The sequence below is a fragment of the Phaeoacremonium minimum genome, assembly GCF_000392275.1.
Source record: "Phaeoacremonium minimum UCRPA7 unplaced genomic scaffold PA7_03_scaffold_337, whole genome shotgun sequence".
NCBI classification, from domain to species: Eukaryota; Fungi; Ascomycota; class Sordariomycetes; order Togniniales; family Togniniaceae; genus Phaeoacremonium; species Phaeoacremonium minimum.
This window is the reverse complement of record NW_006921241.1, coordinates 95,199-118,058: the sequence shown is the minus strand read 5'-3', so window position 1 is coordinate 118,058 and position 22,860 is coordinate 95,199. Positions and strand designations below refer to the sequence as shown.

Here is a 22,860-nt window from a genome sequence, read left to right as displayed (position 1 = left end):
CTTTCCCAGTTGCCTACCTTCTTCCCAGTTATTTACCTTCTTTACCAGTTACCTACCTTCTCTCCCAGTTATTTACCCATACCTTCCTTACTTTCCAACACTTCCACATACCCCAGGTAATCAACTTCCCGATCTCTCTCCTTACCTACTCGTCATTCCTCTTACGTATGTAATCAACGTCCCAAGCTCCATCTCACACACGTAATAAACGCACTGGCTCCAGCTCTTTCCCACGCGTGTATCTTCCCAGGTAGTCAGCATTCCACATGCTCTCCACACGTGATCAGTAACCTCATTCCCGATCTTCTCCCAGGCACCACCTTTACCCACACCCATACCGCAAACAAAATTTTCATCAGCCTTCTTCCATCACCTTTTCTCTCGATCTTACCGTCCTCCAACTTCGACCTCTTTCAAGTCTGACCTTCACCGAATCGTTCACCGTCTCATTATCACCCTGGTATTCCAATGCTACCTCTTATGATTGCTTTTATGTTGATCTTAGATACTGATTAAACAATTTCGCAGATGCCCGGCTCTATGAAACACAAGCGCCCTGGCGCCACGCACCAGGCGGACGACAACTCAGCCAACGGCACCCCAGACCTGGTAAGTTCTTCACCATTTCATTCAATTGTACTGTATTCAGACATCGGTCGAGTCTATTTCCCTTTGCGACACCTCTTCTTTACAGGCGTAAAACCGCTTTCCCACGCGCGTTCGGGGGCCCAAACCGAGATCCTCCATTGTCTCTGTCGCCAAGCACTAGTCCAAGCGACAGAGACTAATCTCAGGGGCTCATCAAGGGTTCGCGAAGCCTTGTCACTCGCTACAATTCGTACTATCTGGCGAATTCTAGCAGCCAGGTTCTCATTGCTCTATGAGCACCTGGTGCCACCTTGTGTGGCTTGGTTCTTCTTGGTGGAGCTTGTTCTTCCTCTTCAAACTCACGAAGAAGAGCAACTTCATCAAGAAGGGCCTTGGACTTGGTTGCCTGTTTGAAGAGCTCCGATACCTTCCCTTCGGGGACAGCCCAACGCGATGGTTTGGCTGGATCATTTCTACGGTGTGGATACTTTATGGGGTCCTGAACTGGGGGGGATCATTTGAGCTTGGCACGGAGCTTTGGGCAACTGCCAGGCTCTGCGAGAACCCGGTGGATTGGAGAGCAAAGAAGACTCGAAATATGACCAAATCGTGCCACGCGAGAACCTTTTCAAATCAAACTAAAGTCACTTTCCGATGATGAACTTACCAGCTGGTCTCCCCTGCTGACTGAATACAGGGACATCTCACTTCCGGTATTGATAGCCTGACCATCCAGGATATCACCCGCTTCGCGATTGACCGAGCTGGTCCCGTCGCCTCCGACCAGGCCATGGCTGCTGTCCGAGCCACGAACGCTACCGAATCTACTGCTCTAATTGTGGCCTCTATCGCCACTTTGGAAGGCCAGATCAATGGCGTGAAGGCTGTCATGGATGGCGTGAAGTCCACCATGGATGATGTCAAGACTATTGTTAAGGGAGAGAAGACTACCATGAATGGAATGATGGCAACCGTGGACGGAGTGAAGACTGCTGCCGCAAAGGCATCCCGGGCTGCTAACGCTGCCATCGATCGTGCGGATGGCACCGATGTCGATGTTACCCTGATCAATAACACCATTGGCGAGATTCGAGACGAGGTTAATCATGACTACTCACGCCTGCAGTCACTCGACAATGAGGTCTTGGAGGTGGGCAACAATGTCAAGGACATGGAGTCCACTGTCGAGGATCACGAAGCGCAGATTGAGGACCTGAATGATCAGATTCAGACTCTACAGGCGGAGCTGGATGCACTGCGACCTGTTACAGGCGTCGTTCGCACCCTCTGTGTGATGCTCAGAGTCTCGTACGATGTGGTAAGCTGTATCTACATGTACACTACTCATTCTGTTACTAACAACAATGTAGCTCATGGTTGCGGCTCGTGCTCAGGCTGGCGACAATGCTTAGGCTGGCACCAACGTGGAGGATGTGAGGGAGCTGGAGTCGTTATCGCTTGGTTCGCTCGAGATTCATCCTTGTGCATAAGGCAGGCGTTGGTTGAGGGGCGTACGGTACATTGTTTATGATACCTATAGTGATTTGTCAATTGAGTCTGACTTGGTACCCGTTTGTTACCTTTCCTGATTTTTCTGCGTGAAAGAGTGTTTTCGTTCATTACGTTTACTACCTGTTGTTCTCGATGGAGAGTAATAAACCTACCATCTTCCAAGGTTCACTTGCAGACTCAGTTTCACCGGAGCTCACTCGGTCGCGCTTTCCTTCTCCGACTGGAGGTCTTATGGAAGCTCCTTCCTTATTGCACTCGTTAAGGCAGCGCTGACGTCATAGGGAAGGCGCGGCGATATCCCAACACATCTACGGCGCATTCTACGGGTTTCAGCTAAGCATCCCAGCAGAATTCTAATCTAATTAGTACAGACTACGAGAAAGTCAGACTTATCGTGTAACATAGCAATTAATAATCTCGTTGATAGGCCTTTATCCAGAAGTCACGCTGAATGAAAACACCAGCATTAAATGATCTCCATGGATCAGTAGGGTTCACCAAAGCAAAATCAAAGCGCCGGAATAGCTAAGTGAGACACATGTCAGCATCAAGCACGCTCAAGGTTGCAGCAGGACCGGCGTCGACTCACCTCAACAAAGACCTTGTTCAGCTCCATGAGCGCGACATTCTTGCCCAGACACTGCCACCGCCCATGCCCAAATACCAGCTCCCATGTAGACTCCATCTCGCGCAAGCGTTCCGGCGGCGAATCGAGCCATCGCTCCGGACGGAACTCTGCCGCATCCTCTCCCCAGATCTCTGGTCGCCGCATGAAGCCCCAGTAGCAAATACCGATGTCAGTCCCTGCAGGCAGCGCGACTCCGTTCCATACGTCGCCGCCGGCGGGCACTTCCTTGGGCTGTAAGCCTACGACGGTCGGATGAATACGCAGGCCTTCCTTGATGACTGCTTGAAGATAGGGCATCGTGCGCGCCTGGGCGTCGCTGATGATCGATTCCGACGTCACTGTTCCGAGAGACTCCATTTCGGCCCGGAGGGCGTTGATCACACGTGTGTTTGTCATGACATATAGCATTGTAGCACGCACAGCCGTGGCTGTCGTGTCCGATCCGGCGATGCTATGAGACGCTTAGAGGGTACGAATTCTCCCCAGGGATTATGAGATAGCAGCATACATCTGCAGAAGAGTCTCAGACTCGCCGTCCTCACGTGAGAGGCCATGGGCTATGAATGAGCCAAGCATATCCTTCTGCACTTTTGCGTCGGGTCGATATCTTTCGTCGGCAACTTGTCGTGCAATTCTATGGTAGGGTTAACGTTAGCTGAAGTGGTCGGAAGAGAAGACGCGATGAGAACACACCCAATGATCCTGCCGAAGCCGATGGGGTCCTTATCGGACGGCATCGCGCTCTTAATGATTGGCCATTGCAGAACATTAACGAGCCACGGGTAGATGGTGGTCGTGATGATGCCGGGCATCTGCTCTTCAAATGTCTGGCAGTACTTGAAGAGATCCGAATCGCTGCTAAGAAACCCGAAAGCTTTTCCAAAGGCAATGTTTGAGATGACATCGAGAGTGAAGAATTGCGCCTTGCGACCAACGTCGAACTCCTTATTCTCAGCAACATACTTCTCGATAAGCCGGATGAGTAACCGAACATTCCCATCGATGCAAGACTCGAGATTCTCAACCTCTTTGCCAGAATACTGTTATCGTCGTCGGTCAGTGGTGTATCAGGGGGTTACGGCACGGGCCAAGGGTTCATGCTGCTTACGCCGTGGGCCATCTTCGCGCGGAGCGCGTTGTGCTGTGCATCCTCTCTCATGGACAGGACGTTGTCTCGGCTGGGATCAAAGCGCATGGCGTAATACCAGTACGCACGCTTGTACGGACTGCGGACACTGAGCATTCGTTTCACGAGGCGTGGATCGCTGGTGACAAGCTCATTCGGTCCAATGCGCACAATATCCCCTGTAGAGGCGCCAGAATGCGCCGCACGTCAGCGTGACTGTCCCTGAAAGAAATGCTGCTGTAAACAGGACATACCGTATCTCTGGCAGACATCGTAGAGATCTAGATGCATGCGACCGCCAGTGACATGGACAGTAGCCACCATCTTGAGAAGCCTGCGGAGGCTGGGCCCTTGATATGTCGGAGGCGGTAATACTGCCTCAGCGTAGATAAGACCACCGAAGCGATGATCGCCGCCAGGATTGAGCCGATCAATGCTGTCGTTTGGATGCGGCTGAGAAGCCCGCTGAGGTTCTCAGGTAACACAGTCATGGCGTGCGACGAGAGACCTGCAGACAAATTACCTGCTCCTTTCCTTCCCGTCACCGATCGACAAGAGTGTCAGGTTGTTTGGTAACGTTAAAGTGAGGTGGAGGTGAGCCTGCAGCAGCGGAGTCCTCAATGCAATTCAGGCGTCCCTGTCCGGTATCTGACTTTCACGGTAATTACAGCGTTGACTACCTGAGATGCGTGACTTACCACTGTTACCTACTTACTTGCCTACCCAAGTAGACGGGCTTGCCGTGACCTGCAGCTGCTGACTATCATCCTGTTCCCGGTTGGGTCTGGGCCTCCGGTGCGTTGGCCTGGATTCAGCATGCAAGAGCGAACACCCGCCGAATCATAGTGCTGGCGGGGGTCCATGGGCTTGTCCCCCGGTGCACGCGAAGACGACGGCTTGTTAGCAGCGGGGTTCCATCTTGTCAAAGCCTGGCGGGACGGAGGGGCCCACGAAGAGTCTTGCCAGCCGGGGTAAAGTTCATGAGAATGGCACATCGGCTAGCGATGCATCCGTTCTAGTCTACGGTGCAATGTAACGACGATTGGTCCCCACCGAAGATGATTTCTAGATGGTGGCTGTTGACGCCGACGCGGTAAGGCCCGTCCCTTGTCCCCATCCGTCCCACTAATTCTCCCTGCAGCACAGTGACAATCTATGGACCCACGAACTTCAGATCTAACGCGCGTTTCGTATGCTCCAGGGCGGAGATGTGATTGACGATAGCGATTCTGCTTTGAACGTGGTGCGTACTTCTTTCATGGCATTGCCGCCCTTGGTCTTCCGGCGACACGGCGCCGGTATGCTCGCCGCACGCTAATCAGATCTCTTGGATCACGTCCAGGGTGCGAGCAGCGCAACACAGTCCACCACCTCCAGCATCATGCAATATCGTCAGGAGAATGGTCGCACATATCATGCCTACAAAGATGGGCGTAAGTAAACAGGTCGTTCTTCGTCAAAACTCCTGACAAGGCTTTTATGCAAAATACGTGTTGCCCAATGACGAGGTAGACAAGCAACACTCAGCGACCCACGAAGATTTCAGAGTTGCTGTTGACATTCACTCGTCAAGGCTGAAAACGAGCGGTTAGGCGAGTTGAAGCTTCTCCGCATTGATGTATCGAAACCTATGAGCCTAATGTGCCACAAAACAGACCTTCAGCACCATCTTTTCACACTAGCCGTCGATGCCAAACTATACATATGGCCCGCGGGCCAGGACAAGCAATCACACCGAGTGCTCGATGCCGGCACAGGGAAAGGGATTTGGGCTCCTGGCTTTGGTATGTTACCCATCACTACGCTTCGGATTCTTAAGAACTTGGGATGACCACAGGGGCCCTTGTTGCACTTCTTAGCCGATGAACATCCAGAAGCGTACTCAAACGTGTTTCAGTCCAACCGCTGATAGTGCTAGGTCGTGGAAGTTGACTTGAGTCCTATACAACTGGCGTTGTAAGCTTCTGCTATCTATGTGACCTACTCAGGCATCAACACTAACCTTTCTTAGCGTTCCACCGAACCCATCATTCTTTTGTTGACGATCTTGAAGAGAGTTGGACATACGAAACCAAATTCGACTTGATTTACGGCTGTATGCTGACAGGCTCACTATCAAATTAACCCAAATCCTTCCAATAATGCTTTGAGTAACGTTGGGGTTGAACTTTAGCACTTTGAAGGATTCAGCTAATCTCAGTTTTCAGGCATCTCAACCCAAAAGGCTGGGTAGAGGTTGCCGATATTCTTTTCCCCGATAGAAAGCGAAGATGGCACGGTGAATCAAGACGCAGCAATCAAGAAGTGGACTGACAAGTCCCTTGAGGCTAGCCATATCCTTAAGCGGCCATTAGACAGCGCACTCCATTACAAAGAGCAACTCACCGCCACGGAGGGGGGGGTTCACACATGGCCCAAAGATAAGAGTCATAAGGACATGGGTAAACACACTCGTGGGCACAAACAAGTTACACCAGAGGATACTAACAAACTGTCGTTAGGGATATGCTGTCTTCACAACCTCTGCGATGGGATATCTGGATTGAGCTTGGCCCTTTACACAAGTGGACTCCAATGGACCGCCGAGGAGCTCGAGTTTTTTCTCACTGATATGAGAAAAGACTTTAGGGATTGAAACATTCATGGCATTTGACCTATGGACGATCTGGTATGGGGTATCAACGCTCACTTATTACCCAGTTATGCAGCCTACGCTCAGACACCTCAATGAGTTGCCTTGGTGGGCGGGGTTGGTGGATTACAAACATGAGAGCCAACCACAGGTGTGTTCATCGGGTACGTAACTTCGTAGTTGAGAAATGCGTATGTTTGCCCAGCTTAGTGAACCATTGCAATAATGCGTTTGAACTAACCCTCCGTGACTTCTGAACTGCATTTGCAATTGACCCTTTGGGTTAACTTATCACCAATCTTATATCCCGTCGCGATGGTCGATAGGTTGTTATTTAGGTAGCAGACTGCAAGGCTCTACCATCCCGGATTGTCTGCCTAATAGAGCGTCTTATGCATGGCGCAAAAGCCATACCACATAAAGTGCGGTGAGAACTGCTTCGTTCAAGGTGGGTTACTACCAAAAGGATTAAATGAGGTTTTGAATATACAAGAAACTGCCGTGATCAGACGGAGGTAACGCTTTACAACCATGCAAACGTAGATCTCATTTCGCGCAAGCCAAGGACACACGAGAGAATTTCAATTCCACGCCCACACAATTCATATCAATGTGACATATCGTATATCGTCGACGGTAGCAGCCAGGCCATTGTCCATTTCAGGCCTAGAAAAGCGCCACAATGCCCGATACAATGATAAATCCCGCCGAGGCTTTTCACGAGACCTACGGAAGGAAGCAAAAACGCTGTTTCTCTCAATTAACAAGTGATCCCGAACCGGATCGATCTCTACTAACTCTGCTGAGTGATGTAAGCAGTCCTGTTGAAGTCACCCAAAACCGGCAGTCCGAACAAGGCCTTGGGCAAATTGTTCAATTTTCAACGATAATGGCGCGCTTGGAAATCGAAAACAATGACCATGAAGCTATGCTTGAGCCATTAGTCACTCTGTATGTTGGGAAGCAGAAACAAACGCTATGCGAATCAAATTACCTCACACACATTTGGAGACATGGCTTGGACACAAGCTGCATGGTCTGCAATCAGAATTTTGATATTGACAATCGACCTCCGGTTCGAAAGTTCGCTATTGAAACCAGCCACAATATGGAGGCGGAAACCGCAGATACACGTACCTCGCCCTACGCAGTCCGGATATTCAATCGACATCTTGATTGTATTCAACAAGAGAAGGTTAATTATATTCCAGTTTCACATGCCTGGCACGACGTAATTTCAAGCTCCCAACAAAAAGAAGTTGAAACACTAGACGCAACAAGGCTTGCTTACAACACTTCGATGAGAACATTACTTGCTTTGAAGCAGAAGTATGGCAACATAGAGATATGGCACGATTACATGAGTGTTCCTCAGTGGCACAAGGAGATTCACCAGCAGCTTCTTCTGGCAATACCTAGCATTTACTCTTATCCGAAAATGATGGTTATGCACTTAGATGATGTACGAATCCAAAGTCTCGACCATGTCAATAAAGGAGTTGACTACAGTGACTACATGAACGCTGTTGCTAAACTTACCCGGTCGCGTTGGTTTAGTCGGATGTGGGTGACGCTAGAGTATATCCAAGGCAGAGAAGTGCAAGTCCTTACCGAAGATTTCAAAGTGTTTGAGCTCTCCGCTAAAGAGCTCTGCCATCAGGTGGAACAAAACAATGCCGACTTCACGGCACGGAGTGGCGTCGATAAGTTTAGTGCGGACTGTAGATTTTGGGGCTATAGATGGGACCAGGCTATCTCATGGATGGACACAGAGCTCTGGAAGGAGGAAGTGGGAAGTCACACCTTCGGAAGCGCTGTGTATATCCTCGGACAGAAATCATGCCGGGACGCTAGCGATCAGTACTTTGGCCTTCGTGCCATGCTCGGATTGCGCCAGGACAAGAGTGAGGTCGCAACTATCATGTCTGGGGACAATTTTGGGTCTTATATGTCAATTGCTTGGCAGAGCTTGAAGAGTGGCGACTATACTCCTCTGCTTCTTACACTCCCACCGGAGGAGACGATAGAGCCTAGGGCCTCTTGGCTTCGAGGTTACTCACAGTTCACGCCCAACGTGTGGAACCTCGGAGCATGTCGTCAAAAGGCAAGGCATTCTACTATTATCCGGGATGGAGAGCTCAAACCAGAGCTTGAGAAAGTCGGATGTCTTGAGGATTTTGAATACTATGACTTCAAGGAGTCGAAACCAGTACTGGTCCTTTGTCATGTTGCTAAGCACATTTTCAACTCTACTGGAACAAATGCCCGCCAATTTTGCGCAACAATCGATCGTGTATTGCCAGCTGGCTCTAAGAAGGGGCAATACGCCTTAGAGGACCTTGATCAGCCTCCAGAAAGGCTTGTGCTAGGATATGACTACGAACACCTAAATGGCATGCTTGAGGACCTCGATAGTATAGTCGGAAACCCATACATACCAGAGCGAGAACTACTAAATGTCTTGCAAAAATTGATGAAAGCCCTCCAGTTGGACAAACGGGAAGACGCAACCAAACTATCCCGCATAGAGGCTGCTGCGGCTGAAGCAGAATGGTACCGAAGACCAGATCAGAGTCATAAAGATATCGAGGGACTCGTTCGGATATTTTGCAAAAGTTGTGGTCAACGATCGTTGTTTCGTTTGTCAGCTTGGGAACGACCGAGCCCGGGAAAAGCGTTTGTGTATCGAATTCCTGGCCTCTTATTCGATTTGACATTGCCAAATGGGACGTGCTTGGCGATTCAGGACAGTCGAATCATCGGGAGAATGGATTACGGTGTGCCATCCTGTGAATGTCATAAACTCACCCAGTTAAAATTACAATAAATTTGGTCCTTTGCCTGGTCATTGCAATGCCTGTAGCGCTGATGGCGCTGATGATATCTTCAATTCAAACATGCGTTAGTTGTGTTACGAGGTGGCCGAGTAGTATACGCTACCTCAATTTGGCCAGGTGGACCTTGCAAGTGCGATTAGGTCAGCAGCACAATGGATGCGAACGCATAGCATTACTATACGCTGGTCCTTTGGCGTATAATCAATCCTACCTAGGCAGTTACGACATACCTATTTCGTATGATCATCAATCGATCCCGGAATTCCCGGATCTATGAATTTTATTGAAACTTTCAAAAATGATCTCTTTTTCTTGATATGACGTTGTAAGCATTCTCGAACTACCATCTGACTCTTGGAAAATGGTAGTCATCGCCAGCGTCAAAGAGCACATTGCTCGCTTCACTTCTCAGCACCATATGGGGCGTGTGTGCGTCTTTAGTGGTGCGACTAGCGGCATTGGCTTTGGTACTATTCGAAAGATGTTGTACATGCTGCATTCATCAACATTCTATATTTTGGGGAGGTCACAGTCCAAGTTTGCAACCCGCCTCGAGGAACTACGGGCACTTTCTCCTAGCTGCAAGATAGTATTTATCGAGTGCCAGGTTTCCTTGCTTTCCGACATGGACTCTGCATGTGAGCAGATCGCCTCTGCTGAGGACAAGGTGGATTGCTTGTGCATGAGCCAAGGTGGCATGCCTTTTCGCGGTGCTACGTGTATGTGTCGTCTCGTGTTTCGTGCCGCTACGTTTGACAACCATCAAGAGCTAATATCTAAGATAGACACGGATGAAGGGCTCGAGCTCTCCATGTCTTTGTGGTACTATTGTCGACTGCGGCTCGTATCAAACCTTCTTCCACTTCTACGTCAATCGGCACAGCCGCGAGTTCTTTCCATTATGAATGCTACCAGAGAAGTGCATATTGACGAACACGACCTTGGTCTTGACCGGCGATGGACAATTGTGGGCTCTATGAACCATACAACCATGTGCAATGACCTTGCATTTGACCATCTAGCGGCGAGCGACAGCGGAAAGCAAGTCACCTTCATACATGACACTCCCAGATGGGTCAAAACAGGGACGCCTCGGACAGAAGAGCACCGGCCCCGAATGAAAGACGGCTTTTTCTGGTGGGCATTCGTGTCTCTGGTGCAGATCGTGACTGGCTGGTGGATGCAGAACCGCGGAATGTCTCTGGAGGAGTCAAGCGAGAGACACGCGTTCTACCTAACGAGTGACATTTATAAGCCGGGATCATGGCAAGCCAATAGGCTCAATGAGGTTGTCCCGGCCAATAGTGCGCTCAAATATTATCAAGAACGGGGATGGGCAGAGAAGGTCTGGGAACACACTCTGCGAGTGTGGGAGAGAGCTTTAGCGAAAGGGGCGGCGTCATGAAGCATTAGTAAGTTTCCAGTGTTAATGGACTTGGGTAACTGAGGACCTCCAATGTGATGTCAAGATAACTTTCACGATGACACGATGCCGGCATCGCCGATGATGTCGGGCTCAGGCTGAAAATCATTTTCCAATCACTTTCCTTCAAACGACGCCAATGTCTTAGAGTAACAGTCCTACGAGGACGCGCGATATATGCTTTTTTTCCCCCGCAGCCATGCCGTGTTATATTTGGTAATCTTCGAATATATGAATATAGTCTTCGAAATATCCGAGCATATTCTCTGTCTCGTCCCCCTTCCGCTTCTTGCTTGGCCGATCACCATCGGCTCGAGTCACCGCTTTATTTGCTGTGCCATGGGACTGGTTCTGCACTTCTCCTAGAGGAGCACGTGCGAGAGGATTGGCAGTTAATACACTGCTTGAAGATAAACGACGCTTTCTCCCACGACTTAACCTTGCTAATGCCTTCCTATATACCTTTGTATTCACTATCTCTTCGTCAAAAGGAAACTCAGTGGAGCTTGGTGACGATTCACGGCTGGGCGTGGTCTCAACGAGAGTCGTGTCATCGTCCATTCGAGGGGATTGTACCAGCTCTCTATGCGGGAATACACGGTTTTCAGGAGTTATTATAGAGCCGGACAGGCGCTCATTTAGGTTGTCGATGGAGGCTTGCATCCTTCCGAGGGACCTGTTGGTCTCATCAATTGATCTCCTGAATGCCGACCAGTCAGTCATCACTCTCTAAGAGGCACCACTTGGGCAAAACTCACGTGTTCAATATTCCCACAATGATATTCAGACTTTGCTTTTCCTGCTCCAGGCTAACAAGCATTCGTGATATCTCATCCTCCCTCCACATGACCGCAGCTTTCGTCCAGCTCTCAAGCCCAATCATGCCTTCTAGCTCTAATTGGAGACCCTGCAGAGTGTGCTGGCAACCACCAAGGAAGTACACAATCCGCTGCTCCTGTGGTATCGGCGTCGACATATCGCGATTGGCTCGGAGCATCCTGTCCACTTCGGAGAGGACCGCGACCGTCAATCCGATCCCACGCTCCAAGTTCGACAGGCTCTGCGGCACATCCTGGAGTCGTGATATCGTGTCCTTGATGTTCCGCAGTATGCACGTGCAGACGCCCGCAAATCCTAATGCAGCTGCTGTTATTGATAAGGGATCCATAGCTTGCTTCGGTGCAAATCAACCATGTGAATCAAGAGGCTGCACATGTGAAGGGTCGACAGAGCCAGAACGATTGCCCTGGAAACGGCGCGGTTGTGCTCTCAATGGCATCTTATAGACGCGGCGTACAAAATGCCTCGATCATTCTAGGGCCAGCTCGGTGGCCTGGGCGAGGCCATTACAAGGAGGCCATGCCGTAGAGACCTTGATAAACAAACAAAGCTCAAGGCTCTCCGGGTACTTGTAGGCAGAACACACTTGATAAGGATGCAAAGAGCGCAGGAAGTTCGCATTCGGGCAGTCCCCCGCACACGTCATGTCACATAATTTGGCGAACCCTTGACAGCAAAGGTGCCTGTGCAATTGGTTAAACAGCTTCCGATGTGGCTGTGAGTGGCCATCTCCCCAATCACAGTGCTGGGGCTGGAGAGCACCGCCCTGGCCAGGCCTGAAAAGAGACCTGGGTCCTGCATCCACTTTACGCGTCCAAGTTTGGGAGGTCGCCCAGACAGACGCGTTGAGTTCGCGGCAATAATCGTGATCAATTGAATCAATCTCACGGTTCTGCGCAAAGCTTGAACAGCTGGGTATGTTCTGCGTTAATTTCTGCCCGTGGCGATAGCACGCGCTTTGGCTGTGTGGTGAGACATGTGACATGTAATCATGTAAACCAATCATTCAATCAGGATCGCTCTGGTAGACGCTTCTAGCCTCTTAAATACCCCTGGCTGAATCCTCCCCCTTTTGGATGTACACCGCGCCCGACTCAAACCACCTTCGCCGCATCATCACCCTTGTACTCATATGCACCATCCCTAACCCCATGGTCGCTTGCGCTCTCATCGTACGCCACCCGCACATCATCAATCTCATCACCGACCTCCATCCAGCGATCGCTCGTCGCCGGGACGGGGAAGAAGTGGCACAAGACCCAGTACATGGCCGCCGCAACACCAAAGCCGCAGAAGAAGTTGAGGTTGTAGATGTACGTCGCGCCCGCAGGCACCTTGCGGCCGATGGCCCCGGCAAAGCCGACGACATTGATGAGGATGCCAGCGATGTAGGCGACGTAGGCGCGCCAGTGCACGCCGTAGGTGTAGTAGTAGGGGCCCGTCTTGCGCGCGTCGTACAGCTCCTTGATCTCGAGGTAGCCCTTGCGAACGAAGTAGTAGTCGCAGCACATGACGCCGGCGATGCTAGACAAGAAGACCGAGTACGAGGACAGGTAGGTCGTGAACTGGTTGCTGTCCGTCAGCAGCGTGTAGGGGCACATGGCGAGGCCGACCGCCGCACAGATGTAGCCGCCACGGCGGATGTTGAGGAAGCGCGGGAGCAGCGCCGTCATGTCCGTGCCGGCGGACACGGAGTTGGCGGCGATGTTGGTGCCGAGCTGGGCGAGGGCGAAGGCGAGAGAGATGATGAAGACGCCGAAGCGCTGTGCTGAACCACCGTCGTCGATGAATCGTTCGAGGAGCTCGAGGGGATCCCAGACGGGCTCGCCACCGTAAATTACAGCTGACGAGGATGACACGATGATACCGATGAACGATGTTAGAGCAAAGCCGAGAGGAATGGTGAACAGCTGTGGCCACAGAGCATCCTTGGGCTTTCCAGCAAAACGAGCAAAGTCAGGATCGTTCACGATACTAGAGCAGGTCAAGTCAGCGTTTTCCTCACTTAATAGGAGACCAAAAAGTCGGTCTTACAGCGTGGCAAAGTTAGCAATGGACGACATAATTCCTTTCACGAACTCCCAGCCCATCTTAGAACCGTGGAGCTTTGCGGGCTGCTTGACGACAGGGCCGACACCACCAGCGCGGACAATCGCCCAGATGAAGAAGGCGATACCGGCGCACGGAACGAAGTAGGCTTTGACCGTGAACAAATGACGGACTTTGTGGACGGGAAACCAGATGGCAGGCAGGGAGCACAGCCAGAAAATGAAGAAGGAAACCCAGTCAGCTGTGGTTGTGCCAGAGTCGTCGGGGAAGGTATTATGAATCGTATCACGGTCCTAATGAACGACGTTAGTATGTGAGACCAGGGATTCTCGATTCCAAAGAGATAATGAAAGGAACGTACCCATGACTTCCAGATAGATCTGATCATGAGATATACACAATGCCCACCGATATAAGCTTGCACGCCGTACCAAATACACGCTTAGAGACTGTTAGCAACAGAACAGACAATCCAGAAAATAAGAGCGGCGGTGCAGCTTACCCATAGCAGCACGGTTGAAGACAGGCCACAAACTTCCCCAGATACCGAAGGAGGCACGATTGACAACGGGGAACCCAATGTGATAGGTCGCACCGATGCGACCGGTGAGACAGACAAACATGGCGGCGATGAAGTAGCCAATCCAGACGCACAGCCATGACTGCCACCACGACAGACCGGCGACGACCATGGACGAGGAGATCATCCAGGTGTTGATGTTGAAGGAGTCGGCAATCCAAAAACCGACAAAGTTCCAGGGACCCCACTGGCGCCGCTCCGGCTCGACGGGCTTCAGATCATGGTTGGTGAGCTGTGCGCAGCCGCATTGTGGTTAGCGGTGTTATTCCCTCGGCGAATGCCCCGTTCACCTAGCATCATATGAGGAGCTTACCATGAGCTGGGCCGTGGTCAATCCCGGCTCGGCATCGACAGCAAGCTTGTCGCCCCATCGACGGAGCCTAGCCCCTTTCTCTTCAGCCATTGCCGGTGGCTAATGAAGCTATTTTTGAGGGGATGGGAGGAAAGGTGAGGTAAGAGGACGTTCCCGAGACTCTGGATGAGAAACGTAATAGACCCTAGGAGGGGAGTTTCCGTCGAGTAATAGCTGAACGGGAGAGGAAGTCTGTTTGAGGAGGAAACACAGAATGCACAAAGCTATGACGCGCGCGCAATGCACGTGAGGTAGCAGTGTAGTGGTAGTGTGGGGGAGGCTGTTATTGAATATATTATGTCAAGTTGGCGGAGATCTTCAACGAAGCCGTGGATCCTAAATGGGGTCCGGCTCCTGGGCTAAAGTGGCCTTAAGCGTGTCTAAGTGGAAAGGAACGACACTTCACTTGAGAGCTGTCAAAAGATCTAAGAACCGACTGATGGATGTCTTGGATGAAGACAGACATTGGGTCCTAAACAAGGGAATATGGGAGAGTATTTATCGTTTCGTGTTGATCATTATCCGAAGTTCTCACTAGAGAGCTCCGAGTGCAACGCCATGGTTGCGGTACCGGGGCAAGCCTTACGCCAGACTCGCGTGTCTAGACAGACGAAACATGCGACTTCAGGTTTGGCTCCCCCACGCGAGGAGCGATGACCGGTTGGTCCCTTGCTGCATGAACCCGAGCTGATCGATAGGGAGTCAAGGTGTAAGACCATAGAGAGAGAGGAAGAGAAAAATTTGCGCATCTAGAGACCGCATGATCTCAGCAAAGCGCAGTCGGAGAGGCCGTTAGGGCTGCCGCCGGCCAGCGGGGAAATTATGATGCATGCTCATCTCTGGTTGTTGTAATGGTGGTGAAAAGCCGGGGAACGAAGATCAACGTTACCCTTTTGGCCCTGCTTTTCCTCTGCCAAGGGACAAAGACAAGACAGGGGAGCTGTTCCTGCAAGAAGAAGACCTGCTGAACTGAAGGCGGCAGGCGTAACAAGACGCTTGGCCCCATCAATCGACAGGCATCTTATTGGCTGTGTCTCTTGTCTTATCACGGAAATCCATAGTGGGAATCATAAGAAAAGAGTCTTTTTTCTCTCCTTCTCTGCGACCAGCTGCGGCGCTACTGCGTCAAGATGCAGAAAATTTCAAGAGTTTGCACGGGCCACGGGACGGTGCGGCTACAGCCACCAAGAGGCACTAACACGGCGCCTGTTAAGACCCGAGGAGGTGCTAGCAAGGGGGTGTGAGGTGTGGTCCATCTGCTTATCAGCGCCGTCTCCCCCAACCCGCTCCCCGCATTCAAAGCATTACTCGATCTCATCGAGTCAACCTCCATCTCCCCAATCATGACGTGCCATCGCGCCGTCAAAAACGAAATCTGACAGCCTGCAACTCCCTGACCATCCCTAAACCCCTTCCAGCATCGCGCCCCCTCGGCCTTGTTCGCGGCCTTGTCCGTGACTGGTGGGAATGGCTTGGACCCCCTGGCAAAGCCTGAGCTGGTCTCTGTCTCCGTACCGATCAATGTCAATCTTTTCACGCAATTAAAGTGTCTGTCCAGGCCAAGCTATCTCCTAGGCTGATAGATAGAATGGTTGATTGATTGATTGATGACTCGATCAAAAGTTGTCAAGCAAACATGTTTCGCCATCACCTTCCCGATTGCCGCATTTACCGTCTTATCAGCGGCTTTTTCTTTCACTTCCTTGGCAGGTCTCTCAAGGTCTCGATGTCCGATCAATTCTCTCAGCTTCGTGCCCGACATCATGACTATTTCGGCTTTGTGCATGCGTTGGACTGGTACTTCTCCTTGAGCTAACTGGAGCTTAGACCATCCTCGAAAGCCAGCCGTCCGGAAGCTTGGTCCTCTCTGTGGTGATTGCGACAAAAAAGCAACAAGAAACACAACACGACATCATTGGCGCGTTGGCAGACATGAAGTGTAAGTACAGGGTTGCTGCTTTTGATAAGGCTCCTTGGCTCGGTGTGTCGTTCCAGCGTTCCCCTCCAGCTTACTTCATCCCGCGTCCAAGGATCAACAGCAAGTCCTGTACTTGTGTCCTCCCGATGATCTGGCCGCCCTAGAAGATCTAGGCACGCTGCCATCTATCACGATCAGGCATCATTGATCCGCGGGCAATTTGCCAATGTGGCAATATGCATAGATAAGGCGGGCCGCCGGCAACTTTATCCTCCCTCATGAACACTTTGCAATATACCGTCCGATGGTTTCATCGAACTCAAGGAATATTCTGATCGAAACGTCATTGTCTCATTGCGACACCCTGACACCCTAATGCACGTGCCAGGGCGCAGCTACCTTTACCTGTCAAGCTTAGCTCAACAAGCCCGAAACATTCCCATTCTGCTTCCTTATGAAGCGTCTAAGAGCTAGAGTTTGCCGTACTCGTCTGTCACTGCGATCTCCTCTCCTCGATTATAGAATTGAATCCTTTTAGGAGGGGCCCAATTTGGACTCGAGCCGAGGTGCCTGCCCCGTTGTGATAGCATGGAGACGTGAGAGTGGCACCAGCTCGGTGCTAGCATAAGGTAAAGTTACGATAGTGCCTTAAAAGGTAAGCTATACTTGGTAGAGAGCTCGCTGCTACCTGTCACGCCCTTCGAGTTATTGCGCGTGGCCTCCCTTCCAGAGCCTGGCCTCACATCTAATTCGTCTCGACCTCCAGTGAGGCCCTGGCCCGACCTATCATGCAGTCAAGCGACTCATCCCGGACTACTACTGATGCTCGAAGGGCTCACCAGTGTTTCCCTTTGGGGCTCTTCTAGTCCAGGATCACATGCGCGTGTCCGAACATTTCCAAATTATCATCTTTCAAGACAAGTACTTGCTTCCGGAGTAACAGGGAAGGAAACGCACTTCGACCGGGTATGAACGAAGAAGACGAATTGAGGAGCGCCTTTCCTCGAAGCATGAATCAAGATCTCACACATTGATCGCACATAACATCCATCATAGCCAGACTGACAGATCTATAAGGACCGGCTGAACCCGCCACGTTTCGACATGACCCTCCTCCCAACTCTACAGGATGACGCAGAGAACTATAGGCAGCTTATGGTGGACAGTATACCCACTCCCCTTACTTCTACCTCGGCTCTTCCCGCATTGCATCGCACTGCATTGCATCCCTGCACATCATGGAACTGCCGGGAATGACAAGGGCACCTTCTAGGCACACACTCTAGATTCTGACATCCCTTACGATCAAGAAACCACGGTGTTGCTCATCAGACTTGTCGGTGTCAGCTTCTTTATCCCACAACCATTCGTTGATGAACATCGTGCCGATTGCTTGAGAGACTTATTCCAGACTCTGGGCTCATGCTTCCTCCGGGCCTCGTCAAGCTGCCTGTGAATGAGACACTCCTCATTTCGTCGATGGCATCATATATTGGACCCATTTGTCCCGGCGACTCGACACGAAACCCCTGGGTTGGACACCATACTAAGCTTAAGCCGCTGCTGTCATTCAGCAATGTAACTGTCAACTGCACCAACAAAGCCTGGGTTGCATACTCCCTAGCCCTCATCGGGGTACTCGTTATGCGGTCGATCAAATTAGCGGCTGATTGTGGCTTTTCTGGAAAAGGTAGATCGTCAAAGTCGGGAAGGATCACTGTCAGCAAATTTCCGTATTAGGACGTGGATTGCGATGGCGTACATTTGCGTACTTAACGTGCTAAGCCACAACCACGGACAGCGCTTGCCTGGTCACGACGCGATCCTTCATGAGGCTTTACAGAAGACTTTATGAGCACGAAGTTGCGTAATTTTGCTTTTGCTGTTCTTTTGAAGTATTGGGACATGTCACAACTGCTAAAATGTGACGTGTGCTTCTTGAGGAATACGCGTTCGAGCTCAGTGGCTGTCGCGACAGACCCGAGTTAGCATGCCTAGATCGCAATGCCTCCGAAAAGTCGCAATACGTGTGATGGCATGGAGACAAGGATCCATCCCGTCCTCGCTTTACATAAATGGAGCGTCCTGCGCCAAGTTATCGACGAGAATTACATCCTCAAGCTGTCCTTCCTTTCTTTAGCTGCTTCAACTCAATCGTCACCACCCACATGAGCACAATGAAAAGCATTGTCCTCGGCGCCTTCGTCGCGGCAATCATTGACTCTATTTCCGCACAGACGGGGTCTGGTGGTGTATCAATTCCTCCAGAATACTACTATCTGTTGCCAGCAGGCTATGAAGGCAGCATCAACGCCAACTTCATTGACACGGAAACCGGCAATTCGTCAATCGATGCGATCTTGGCTGCGGCGCGCAACTCAACCTTCTATGCCTATGACGATTCGTTCTACACCATAGTCGACGCTTCGCCTCAGATCACAACGATCAGTGCCAGCAACTCGACTTTTGTGGCGGCGAAGGAAGGTGGTGTGTGGGTGCCAGAGCACAATCAAGTCTGGTTTGATGGCGGCGGTGATGATCCTCGACCGTATTACATCCTCGACATGAGCACCTACGAAATCACTCCACCCGGAAACAATACGATCCCGCCAATCGTTTCGGGAGGTTCCTACCACGACGGTGCCGTGTACTTTGCATCACTGGGTCTGAAGTCCCTGTCTGCCGTCCCAGCCATCTACGCAATTGATGTAGTCACGGGTGAGCACAGAACTGTGATCAACACATACGGCGGTGTCCCTTTCAACTCGATCGACGATGTGGCGTGGGTCTCTCCGCAGGCTCGAGCTCGTGCGCTCATCCCGGCGAGGACAACCTGTTCTTCACAACCCTCGATCTCGGCGCCAACGGAGAGACGTGGTTGAGTGATGCCGTCTTGCCCAATGCCGTATGGCGTTTCACCCCTTCCACCAAAACAGTCCAGGCGGTCATCTCTCGCGGAGACATCCTCGCGCCAAATGGCATCGCTGCTGACCCCAATGGCAACCACCTCTACGTGAGCGATGTAGCGCTTGTTCAACTCACTGGGCCGGGATCCAACTCGTCAGGCTCGCCAGCAATCTACAAGTTCGATCTGGACGCCGATTGCAACCCGGTTAACAAGCGTCTCTTTGCCATCGATAGGAGCGGCCTTGCAGATGGAATGAAGGTTGACAACTACGGTCGTGTCTGGACTGCCGAGTGGAACGGAATTGTTGTCCGAGACTCGCGCGGGAGGGAACTGGGCGTGTTCAATGGGGAGCAACTTGTGGAGGACGAATACGCGCCGATCGAGAACTTTGCGCTGGCGGGTGACAAGTTGGTAATTCTTGCTGGAGACAAGATACTGGTCGTGCAGCTCAACCAGGATGTCACTGACCCTGCTTCTGCGACCAAGCAAAGACGTGGACTGCCTCACTGAAGGCTCCTTAGGTTTAAGGGAGCGGTCTATCATTCTCAATGACAAGGTTTGAGTCCTAACTCTAATAGCTTGTGATAATACAAAGATTACCAAAGTCAAGCCCAGGCTATAGTTCCAATCGCTGAATTTTATGCCGTTCTGTAAAATGTTCTCAAGATGCTTTCCCCCCTTGTCTTTGAGAACTTGAACAAGCCTGCAATAATCTGCTCAGCCTTTTTTATTACTACGGCAAGTTGTAATGGCCTTTCCACAACCGAAATTAAATGTCAACCACTTCATAATGATGTAGTAGCGAGGGACATAGTGTGTTGTATATCAAAGGTTTGAAATTCTCATGTAGAAATCTAAGATATCTGTAAAATTTCAAGCATATCGTGTCAGCTGGATATAATGACTAGGTTATATAAGATAATTACGCATTTTATGTCTCAAGAAACAACTGTCTTAGATATTCTTCAGATGAATACAACTTTTTATTCCTGCTTAATAATCCGAGTGCCGTAACGCCATGCTCAATGTCCACCTCTATTGGGATCTCCAGAGGCAATGGAAGACCTCAGACTGTAGAGTCCCACGATGTAGAAGATACCAGATGCTGCCTTAAGGGAGCCGATCTACAATGCTCATTTCAACGGCACGGGCCCAAGATCCTGCCATGTCTGCCCATCGTACAACACCTGCCATAATACCTCATCGCGCTGGAAGAAGCACCTGTTCATATCGGTCTTGCTCTTCAGCGTGACTTTCACCCCGTCCCAAGCCTGCTCTGTTAGGCACACGATGTCTGTTCCGTCATCGGCATCTCCTAGGACCTCGTCTGTTGATGGCCCCTGCCAAGACGAGCTGTCATTCTGCCACATATATTGCAAAGCCCCGGAGGTATCCCGGTAAAGCGCGTATGTGTTGATGAAATTGTCTTCTCCACGTGCGTATGCAAAGGCGCCGATCGAAGATGACGGAATCTCGGCATGAATTTGCCCTGTTAAGAGTATTAGGACCTTCGGGTATGCACACTATTGCATGAATACGGGAAACGCAACGGTTATACAAGTACAATGAAAGACATACCATAATACCACGACCAGTCCTCTTCCAAGACCGAGGGATTAGCTCTGTCCGCAACGTACGAGGTAAGATAGCCGTCGGCATCACGATACAAGATGGAGGCCGACTTGGAATAGGTGACTGCAGCAGTCAGTACAGCCATGCTTGTCCCTGTTGATCCTGTGATCTGGAGAGTCCTGTTAGGCCACGCTGTGTTACTATCACGGATCCAGAGCATCGAGTCATTGGCCAGTTGCGTCACCAAAAAGGGGTGATACGCGCCGAGCCGTGTCGTTGGGTCTACCTCTATCTCTAGGTTGGCGAGACCAAATCTTTGCGCCCCCTTGACGCCCGTGTCTGGTCTGAAAACCAAAGCTTTCAAAATGGATGACTTGTTTAAGAAATAGAGCTGGGCATCGGGCTATGTGATCAGAATGGGCACGTTAGTCTCTCCCTGAGTTCGGGGAGTCTCAGCAAGCATCTTACCGGATCATTCTCCAGATAGGACGACGCAGCCAATGGTGTGCCAGGAAGTGTGGAAATATTGTCAAGCAATATTGTATCTATCCACGAATCGTTGTAACTGAAGTAGTCTGTATAGCGGATTTTATCGTCTAAGTCCTGAAAGAATAATCGGAAGCGGAACGTGCTTGTGTCCTTGATCCGGTATCCCGTCACAGCAAGTCTCGAGTTTTGCCGCACAAGCGTATTTGTCGGCGTGGAGGATGTCGCAGTACCGGTGCTAGTGGTCGTTAGGGTGCCTGTTGTTGAGGATGCACCTTCGGATGAGTCGTTATTGCTGTTGTTACGTGATGCTCTACTCCCAACAACGCCTCCCACGACGGCTCCGATGATAACGGCGACTAGTACGATGCCGCCGATGATCCACCATACTCGCTTCCTCTGTGCCGCCGCCGCCACCGGGGGTGTCGACGCCACAATCTTCTCGGCTTCCGGTGGCTTCGGATCGGCGGGGTATAGACCGGGCTGCTCCGGCACGACCTCCAAACCAGACTCAAATGCGCCGGTCTCACTGTGGCCAGGCGACCGGTAGGACTGGTGAGGCGACACCTCCAAACCCGGTTGGTTTTCCATCGACCACCCTGGTGCGACTGCTTCGCAGCCAGCCGATTTGATTCCGGGCTGGCTTCTGTCAGGAGAATTTGCTAATTGATCAAAATTCTACAGCATAATCGTTGCGAGACTGCTGGGGGCAATTGGTTCTCAGGACTTACTCTCCACAGGTAGGTCAAGAGTAAGAAAAGAATTAGGAGGACAAAACTGAAGAGGTAGCACAGCGAGCACTGGAAAGGGTCGAAGGATCTCATCAGAGGCGCGTATCCGCCCGCCCCGCCCTCTCCTCCTTCCAATGTCACATAAAGGTGCAGCCAAGAGTAACATCTGACGGTCTTTTAAGCGAAATTGGGGCCAAATGTGGATGAGGCTTGGCGGCTGTTGCAAGTCTAATAGGTCTGTGTAACCAATTGCTCGTTACACGATGACTGATGGGGTGAGAAAAGCCCAGCCCCAGGCTATGCACTTCAACAGGCAAGATTCATAGCGACACAGCCACACGTAAGAATATGCTCGGAGAAAGCCTATTGGACCTGATCCATCTGTCGATTCAATTGACAGTCGGATCTCAATCTTTGATTCAAGCCTTGAGGTTCTATCAACCTGTTCGAGATCGACCCGCTGTTACATAATGAGATTCGTCGGAAATAACCAGGATGCACTCCGGCCCGTCGGCTATGGACGTTCATCCGCTACTGACCATCAAATTATCACTAAAAGAAGCAAGACGAAGCTCAAGAAACAGGCTGGTATCAAAAGAGCCGAAATTATTCCTGAAGCACCTTGATTGAGGGCTGAGGGCAACAGTTGATCAACGTCCTAGCAGAGCTTACTTTTCA

At 50.9% G+C, this 22,860-nt stretch overlaps 4 protein-coding genes across 4 annotated transcripts; 2 read left to right on the top strand and 2 right to left on the bottom strand.

Annotated features, from left to right (window-relative positions):
* Positions 1 to 528: 528 nt before the first annotated feature.
* On the top strand, positions 529 to 2,000 carry UCRPA7_4392 (hypothetical protein; the record flags this gene model as incomplete). The annotated part of the gene is made up of 3 exons (XM_007916943.1): positions 529 to 609; positions 1,286 to 1,906; positions 1,959 to 2,000. 3 exons carry the CDS (start codon positions 529 to 531, stop codon positions 1,998 to 2,000), a joined length of 744 nt encoding a protein of 247 aa, XP_007915134.1.
* A 508-nt stretch (positions 2,001 to 2,508) lies between these two features.
* On the bottom strand, positions 2,509 to 4,178 carry UCRPA7_4391 (putative cytochrome p450 protein; the record flags this gene model as incomplete). Its single annotated transcript, XM_007916955.1, has 6 exons — positions 2,509 to 2,625; positions 2,690 to 3,179; positions 3,237 to 3,362; positions 3,422 to 3,768; positions 3,837 to 4,033; positions 4,109 to 4,178. 6 exons carry the CDS (start codon positions 4,176 to 4,178, stop codon positions 2,509 to 2,511), a joined length of 1,347 nt encoding a protein of 448 aa, XP_007915146.1.
* An 8,502-nt stretch (positions 4,179 to 12,680) lies between these two features.
* Positions 12,681 to 14,531, bottom strand: UCRPA7_4390 (putative uracil permease protein; the record flags this gene model as incomplete). The annotated part of the gene is made up of 5 exons (XM_007916937.1): positions 12,681 to 13,560; positions 13,621 to 13,928; positions 13,997 to 14,076; positions 14,138 to 14,447; positions 14,529 to 14,531. 5 exons carry the CDS (start codon positions 14,529 to 14,531, stop codon positions 12,681 to 12,683), a joined length of 1,581 nt encoding a protein of 526 aa, XP_007915128.1.
* Positions 14,532 to 18,653: 4,122 nt separating this feature from the next.
* On the top strand, positions 18,654 to 19,903 carry UCRPA7_4389 (putative lactonohydrolase protein; the record flags this gene model as incomplete). Its single annotated transcript, XM_007916956.1, has 2 exons — positions 18,654 to 19,203; positions 19,284 to 19,903. The coding sequence occupies 2 exons, from the start codon at positions 18,654 to 18,656 to the stop codon at positions 19,901 to 19,903; spliced, it is 1,170 nt and encodes a 389-aa protein (XP_007915147.1).
* Between the last annotated feature and the right edge of the window lie 2,957 nt (positions 19,904 to 22,860).